Raw genomic sequence first — 8,310 nt, forward strand, 5'->3', positions numbered from 1 at the left:
CTACGGGGATAAGGCATGCTGACCTTAGCCTAGTGTTTTGGGCTATCTTTGTTGACCATTTGCTGACCAATTGCTGACTGTTCAGGTTAAGATGGATTTATGACTGAATGGAGGCAGACACTTCAAGGAGAAGCTGCTCTGTTTGTGTGTATAAAAAGACGCCGCAGTCTGTGAACCGCAGTGACTTTGCAAACCCACTCAGGCTGTTGTCGTTGTTGTTTTTCTGCACGATAAAGTCTTTTGTCAATTCTTGCTCCGGACCCCTCGATTTCATTTCTCTCTCTCTCTCTTGAATTAGTCTAAGTGTTTTAAATCTCGATTAATCTCCGACAGGGCCTCATGTACTAAGACTTGCGTGGATTTCATACTGAAACTTGGCGTACGCCAAAACCCAGAAACTGTCTTACGCACAAATAAATTCAGATGTATCAAAGTGTGCGAACGCATGGATCCAAGCACGTTTCTTTTGTACATCTCAATCAACGTGGAATTGAGCGCACATGCCGACGTGCCAAACTCCTCCCTGTCCACGCCCTCATTTAAATATGCAATTTCATTTAAATAGGCCTCTGGACCTGAGATTCACCTCTTAATCCGATCCCCTGGCACCATGAACAGAGTTAAAAAACGTAACTTCACGGAGTCCGAGCTCGAGATTTTGGTCCACGAGGTTGAAATGCGCAAGCATATGTTATTTGGTACCCTGTCAACAGGGATAAATGCTAAACAAAAGATAAATGAGTGGGAGCGTGTTTGCGAGGCCGTCAATTCAGTGGGGTCTCAGCAGCGCACACACTCTGAAATTAAAAAAAAGTGGTCAGACCTCAAGGTGGAGGTGAAGCGGAGGGTTTCTGCCCACCGCCGAAGCGTGACCACAACAGGTGGGGGGACGGGAGTGGGGGAACTCTCCCCCTTCGATTTGAGAGTGGCCGCTTTGATCGGTGACACAGCTCTCACCGAAGTGGTGGGAGCCCATGAAGGGGACACCGATCATCCCCAAGGTAAATATGCTGAATTCATAAATGCTGTAATTATACTGGTCATACAATTGGCTGCTTGCAATACACAAGTCGTGCGTAAAGATGCCAGGATATTAAAGACTTTGACTCGTGTTTATTAACTTAATTTTTTTATTTTTGAATAGACAAGCAAGGAGAGGGCACGGATTGCTCCGTCGGCCCCGGCGTCTCCTCCGTCGGCCCCGGCGTCTCCTCCGCCGGCCCCGGCGTCTCCTCCGTCGGCCCCGGCGTCTCCTCCGTCGGCCCCGGCGTCTCCTCCTTCGGCCCCGGCGTCTCCTCCGTCGGCCCCGGCGTCTCCAGCCCCGGCGTCTCCTCCGTCGGCCCCGGCGTCTCCAGCCCCGGCGTCTCCTCCGTCGGCCCCGGCGTCTCCAGCGTCACCGCTGACTCCGGTTTCTCCACCGGCTCCGCTGCACGCGGCGCCTCCAATTCATCTGCCAACCACCCGACCGGCCGTGTCCTCAACCGAGCTGTGCTGGAGTCACAGGCAGAAATAGTCAGAGCCATCGGTGGCATTAATGATCGCCTTGATCGGCTTATAAATGTACTCGGTGACATAAGCGCGTCAATAAATACACTTGTGTCAAAGTAAATTCTGTCCTTGCCTCTTTACATGCTTGAAATCACATTCTGCCGGGCCCGTATGGCTCCTCGGGGTGGGTTGCAGTTGACGGGTCCGGCATCCGGTTCCTCCAGTGGGGGGTTGTGCTGCTCTGGCCGTGGTATGCCATGGCGGTGTGCCACATTGTGGAGGACGCCACAGGCCATCACAATGTGGCACACCTTCTCAGGTCTGTAGAGTAGCATCCCCCCCGACCTGTCCAGGCATCGCCACCGTCCCTTCAGCAGGCCGATTGCCCTCTCCACAATCATTCGCGTACGGGAATGGAGGTCATTATACCTCCTCTCTTGGTCGGTGTTGGGGTTCGTAAGAGGGGTCATCAGCCACGTTCTTAGGGGGTAGCCACGGTCCCCTGGGGTCAGATGAAGCCGCAGAATACAATACACAACGTAAAAAACACACAATGAATGAATGCAGAAGTGCACCGCGGGCGACATTTCTAACTTTACGCCCGCTTTTACTGACGTGAATACTGAACACGTCAGAGAAACATGATATTTGGATGTGCACAAGCCCCAGATGTGCATTACGCTGGTTTATACATACGGGACAATTACACGAATAAAGCATTTACTCACCCAGAAGCCACCCATCGCGCACAGTGCCAGCCTCCAGCCTGTTCCCAACCATGCTGTTGGTCAGAATGAATGAATCGTGCGTTGAACCAGGCCACCTTGCCACGATGTTAAGGAGCTGCATTTGCGCATCACATATCACTTGGACATTGATGGAATGAAAGTGTTTCCTGTTAACGTAAACAAATTCATCCTGTGATGGCGCTTTTATGGCAATATGTGTGCAGTCAACAGCTCCGATTACATTAGGGAAACCGGCTGTTGCTGCAAATTGCGCTTTAATGTGGGCCTGTTCAACAGCATTGTATGGGAATTTGATGTACCTGGATGACATTCGGATGATTCCGTCCCACACAGCTGGCATGGCTCGGCTCAGGGTGGACTGGCACACTCCTGACCGATCGGCCAGCTCCCGCTGGAAGGCCCCTGTTGCCAGGAACCCCAGCGTGGTCAGCACCTGTGTGGGCACTGACAACCCCTGGCTCCTGGCTGTGTGCTGCTCTAGGGCCGGCCGCAGCTCTGCGCACAGCTCCAGTAATACTGGCCTGGGGAAACGAAATCGGCTAATGAGCCAATCGTCATCATTTGCGAGTAAGTCCTCGCGTTCCCTAAATATACGTTCCCTTCGGATGTGACCATTTGCGATGTCCTCTAACAACGCTAACACAGCCATTGTTAAAACAATTTTCTTCATCCATTGCGCATGCTTTTATAGCCACCGATATAATTGCAAGGTGTGTTAATTGTTCATTAGTGTGTCTCTGATTTGCAAATCACTCTGATGAGTCATGGTTTTCACCTTTTTTCCCAGTTTCCCAGCGTCACCTCTAAGTGTCGCCAAAGGAACAATAGCTGTAGAAACGTGCGTACGACAGCTCTGGAGCTGGCGTGGGGACCGCACATTTTTACGGTCATTTCACGTTTTGTACATCTGAACGTGAGCGTGGAAAAGGACGTACGCCACGTTTTTGTGCGTACGAAACTTTAGTACATGAGGCCCCAGGTGTTTTTGGGCTTGTGGGTTCCATGTTAGTGCCTGTTTGGTTATTGCTGTTTTGCCTTTTCTCAGTGTGTGACCTATCCAGCTCCACTTTCCCCTTATCATCTGTATCTCTATGGGCTCTTGATTGGTGCGTTCCCACAGGTTGGTGTTACTGATACGGTTTGGCCAGAAGATCCTAAGGATGCGTCTAAGGCAGTGGTTGATGAAAGTGTGCAGTTTATTGGTGATGGTATTGGTGGTCTTCCAGGTTTCTGATCCATACAGCAGTACAGATTTGACGTTGGAGTTGACGATTTTGAGCTTTGTATTGAGTGAGATGTTTTTAGTTTTCCAGATATTATTTAATATGTTGAATGTTGTTCTTGCTTTCCCTATTCTTGACTTCACATCTTCCTCTGTCCCACCGTTCACAGCTATCACACTTCCCAGATATGTGAATTTGATGACCTCTTCCAGTGTTTGGTCCCCGATGTTTATAGGACTCATGCTTTTGTTGTTTATCCGCATTATTTTGTTTTTTGCTCCGTTTATTTTAAGCCCCAGTCCTGCTGCTGTAGTTTCTAGCAGTTGGGATTTTTCTCGCATCTGCTGGTGGCTATGTGAGAGTAGTGCAAGGTCATCTGCAAAGTCGAGGTCCTCTAGCTGTTCTGTCAGACTCCATTGGATGCCAGTATTTTTGGTGGGTAGTTTGCTTCATGGTCCAGTCAATGCACAAGAGGAAAAGGAAAGGGGAAAGCAGGCAGCCCTGTTTCACCCCGGTGAGCACTGTGAATGTTTCTTGTGCCTGTCCCTGGTGGAGCACTTGGCATTGCATGTCCTGGTATGTGTTCTTGATGATGTTTATGTATTTGGGGGGGATTCCGTAGTGTGCCATTCAATTCCATAGCCGCTTTCGGTCTACACTGTCAAATGCTTTTTCAAAGTCAACGAAATTGACGTAAACAGGAGTGTTCCATTCTATGGATTGTTCAATGATGATCCTGAGGGTAGCAATTTGGTCACTGCATGATCTTCCATTTCTGAAACCAGCTTGGTTCTCTCTCAGCTCATCGTCAACCCCCTTTCGCAGTCTCTCTAAAATGATGCGGTTGAGCACTTTGCCTGGTGTTGATAGCAACATGATTCCTCGGTAGATTTCCTCATCCTCCCATATTTCCTTGATCAGCTGGTATAGCATGGTGGTTGAGGTTTCAACATCAGCATGTAGTGCATCCGCTGGGATGTCATCTGGCCCTGCTGCTTTGCCACGTCATAGTGCCTTAATGGCCTTCCTTACCTCAGATATTGTTGGGGGGGCACAGTTGATGTTAAGCATGTGTGCTGCTGGTGGAATCTCTATTTCTTGGACAGGGGGTGGTCTATTGAGCAGCTCCCTGAAATGCTCTGTCCATCTTTGGTATTGTTCTTCCTTGGTGGTAAGGAGTCGTCCCTGTTTATCACGGATTTGTGTGTTCGTCTGTCTGAACTTTCCGGCCAGTTTCTTGGTGGTCATGTATAGGTCCTTGAGGTTGTTTTTTCCAGCTGCTTCCTGTGCTTCTTGTGCCAAGGCCTCGATGTAATTCTGTTTATCACATTTAGCGCTTTTCTTCACCTCCTTGTTTGCTAACTCGTAGTCTTTGTGGGCTGCTGCCTTTCTTGCTCGGGTTTTGCATTTGTTTAGTGTTTCCTTTTTTGCCCTCCTCACTTCTATTCTTTTCAGTGTTTCTTTTGACAACCAGGGTTTGTGTTTTGTTGTCTTTTTCCCCACCACTTCTTGGCATGTTTCCTTCCATATGTTTTTCAGGCTGTTCCAGTACTCCAGTACTTCCACTGATTGTTGGAGATCTTGCAGGGCTTGAAACCTGTTCTGTAGGGTGGTTTGGTACAGTTCAGTTGTTCCAATGTCCTGGAAGAGCTGTAGGTGAATTTTGTTCTGCTGTCAGAGGGGTTGTTGCAGCGCTTTAGCTTAAGTTGGAGTTTTGCAGCCAGTAAGTGGTGGTCTGTCCCGGCGTCTGCCCCCCTCTTCACTCGTACATCCAGGAGAGAGTGCCTAAACTTCCTGTTTATACATATGTGGTCGATTTGGTTTTCGGTAGTGTGGTCAGGTGATATCCAGGTGGCTTTGTGGATGGGTTTATGGGGGAAAACACAGTACCTCTTATAACCAGATTGTTGTCAGCACATACATCTGCAAATCTCTCCCCATTTTCGTTCATGGTGCCAAGTCCATGCTTTCCCATAGCCAGTTCGTATCCATTGTTGTTATTTACCACCTTGGCATTCATGTCGCCCATGAGTAAGAGAAGGTCTTTTTCTTTTCTAGTCTGGAGTAGATGTTGTAGCTGGTTGTAGAAATTGTCCTTTAGTTCCTCATCAGTATTGTTGGTGGGTGCATAGCACTATATGATTTGAAGGTTGATTCTTTTATGGGTGGTTTGGAATCTTGCAGTGATGATTCTTGAATTCATGGGCTCCCAGCTGATGAGGGCCCTCTGTGCTTCTTTGGAGAGCATAAATGCCACTCCCTCCGTGTGTGGTGCTTTTTCATCTGCGTGTCTAGAGTAGAGTATGGACTCACCACTGACCAATTTGACTTCTCCTGACTGGATCCATCTGGTTTCGCAGAGGCCGAGGATAGAAACCCTGTATCTCCTCATCTCATCTGCGATGACTGACGTCTTCCCTGCTGTGAACATGGTCCTGATGTTCCAGGTTGCGATGTTGGCAGGTTACCTAGGGGATAGAAGATTCCGACGCACCCTCTCCATATGGTTTTCAGTATGCGTCTTCATTGTCTCTTTAGCTTGTATGCCCGAAGAGTCTTCATCTTCTAGGTTGTGGGGTTTCTTTTTCTTCATCAATGTTTCTGTAATCAATTGAATCCACTTCGCGGGTGATTGGCCCATGAGTTTTACCATTGCCCTATTGGCCAGTTCGACCTGTTTCCACCTCTCACGACGGGGACGTTAGGGTTGGGTTTTGAGAGGTAAACAGTGAGTGCAGGCCAGAAAAGCACGGCTCTGCCTCACAAGAATACTTTGTTAGATAACAAAAATAGGTCTAGCTTCAGGGGAAAGGGTTGCACATTACTTTACACACTTTATCGTACATTTTTAAGACAAGAATGGACTGAAAATGCAGTTTCACTCAACTTTGGCTGTATATTCTGGTTGAGTCAGTGTTTACAAGACAGTGACTCCAATGTGCAATTACATAGGTGAACTTTTGGGGGCGGGCGCTCACGCCATGCACTCAGAGACACAGAGGAACACCAGCTTACCAACGATGGTATGGAACAATGATGAACCAAGAACAGGGATATGTGTTCACCTAGAGATCCTTTGAAAGGAATGCAAATCTTGAACAGATAACCAGTGTTGGGAAAGTTCACTTTCTACGTGAACTAAAGTTCAGTTCACAAATTTTAAAATTAACTAGTTTAGTTAAACATTCATAATTCAAAAATGTAAACTAAGTTCACAGTTCCAAAAAATAACTAGTTCATAATTCTTTTTTTCAATATGTTGCTGTGAGCTATTATTTTTTTCCGGTATTTTGAACATTGAGCCCCCTTTGTGGTTTGTCTAGGATGAAATAGAGTGGTTGAATCAAGTATCGTAGCGAAATACAGTTTATATCGTGTTTTATTGCACATTTAGCGCATTTAGTAAATCCCATCGATTTCTGTTGGAAGACTCATTGCTCGTTGGCCAGAAACGGAAAGGGGCGGTGTTCACGTTTGGTTGTAGTCTTTTTGCTTGGTTCTAGCCCTACTGTTGAGACGGAGAACCGAGCAAAAAGACTACAACCAAACGTAAACAGCCCTTCTTTTTTCGGCCAACAAGCAATGATTCTAGGAGGTATAATAGACCGCTGAGCTATGAGCCAGAGAGCTAACGTTATGGATTGTATATATTTATAATTCGAAATCCGTCTCAGCCTTTATACCACAGATACTCTGGGGTCTATAGCATATAACCGCGTTGTCTGATTAAAGTTTAATTAATTGTTCACAATTTAACAGCTCTCGTTTTGAAGAATAATCACTGCGCCATTCGTTTCAAAGGGAATTGCGACGGTCTATACTTTCAACATAAAGTGTACATATTTATAACTTGAAATTCGTCCCAGCCTTTATACGACAGATACTATAGGGTCTATAAGGGCATATAACTGCGTTTTCTGATTACATTTAATGTAACAGTAAGCTGACAACACCGCAACTGCAAATTAAACACACAGAGATAACCATGGCGACCGGTCAAACAACACGGCGTTCTGCGTGCGCATCCGCCGTGTTGATAAACAAATAACCCCCCTATTGAACAAAGTTAAACAGAGTGAGCGTTAGGGCTGGGTATCACTAGGTACCCCACGATACGATACTATCACGATATTTTACCCACGATAACGATAATATCACGATACAGCGATTTTGCGATTATCGATATATTGCAAGAAATTTCACCCACGATACATCACGATATCTGTGTCACTGAAGAAATTCTTGTTGTTGTTAAATGTTAACAATTATTGTGTTCTATATTATATCTATGGTTCTGCTCGCCTTTGAAAAAACGGAGGCTCAAGTGCGCTGATTTGGAATGTCTGTATTCTTGACGTCATCAGGAATCTCAGCTCCTCCCCTTACTCTGCCTGGCCCGCCCAGAGACGTTGGCCCGCCAATGAGACTCGACCATGCGAGCGCCACATGTGTGTGTGTTTGTGTGAATACACACACTGTAACGCAAGTGTTTCTTGTCGGTTCTTTGACGTGTCTTGTATTTCCACAACGAGACTGTTGTGGGGGTTATCTGAGCCATGGTTGGGAAGGAATTGGGGGAAAGGAACTTTGGCTTTGACTGGCTGAAGTACATGAACTGCGACATGCCGCCGGTTGCCGCGAGGCACCATCGCCCGGCAGCGGGCAGCAGGCAGCGCCCGGTTCAGTCGACTTCAGGTTGATGTGAAAGTGGAAAAACCAGAGACGTCGCAGAACCCGACAAAGTCGTTTGTGATTCATTATATCGTCTGGAGGCGCACACCGCTTTTGGCCGTGATAATATGTATTAAATGATATAGATTTCTATGTATTATATGATATTATTTAGATAT

General features: G+C 46.9%; 2 protein-coding genes across 3 annotated transcripts; one reads left to right on the forward strand and one right to left on the reverse strand.

Moving 5' to 3' along the window:
- The first annotated feature begins 337 nt into the window (after positions 1-337).
- On the forward strand, positions 338-1,609 carry LOC132448783 (uncharacterized). The gene is made up of 2 exons (XM_060040307.1): positions 338-1,001; positions 1,145-1,609. The coding sequence occupies exons 1-2, from the start codon at positions 611-613 to the stop codon at positions 1,606-1,608; spliced, it is 855 nt and encodes a 284-aa protein (XP_059896290.1). The 5' UTR covers positions 338-610; the 3' UTR covers position 1,609.
- Positions 1,103-3,186, reverse strand: LOC132448785 (putative nuclease HARBI1). Of its 2 annotated transcripts, none has more exons than XM_060040309.1 (4): positions 2,537-3,186; positions 2,217-2,269; positions 1,622-1,990; positions 1,103-1,486 (listed from the first exon to the last, which is right to left on the reverse strand). In XM_060040309.1, exons 1-3 carry the CDS (start codon positions 2,905-2,907, stop codon positions 1,626-1,628), a joined length of 789 nt encoding a protein of 262 aa, XP_059896292.1. In that variant the 5' UTR covers positions 2,908-3,186; the 3' UTR covers positions 1,103-1,486; positions 1,622-1,625. The 2 variants fall into 2 exon arrangements, with proteins under 2 accessions (XP_059896292.1, XP_059896291.1); XM_060040308.1 differs by having other exon boundaries at positions 1,103-1,491.
- Positions 3,187-8,310: the final 5,124 nt, after the last annotated feature.

This window comes from Gadus macrocephalus, chromosome 20 (genome assembly GCF_031168955.1).
Source record: "Gadus macrocephalus chromosome 20, ASM3116895v1".
NCBI lineage: Eukaryota > Metazoa > Chordata > Actinopteri > Gadiformes > Gadidae > Gadus > Gadus macrocephalus.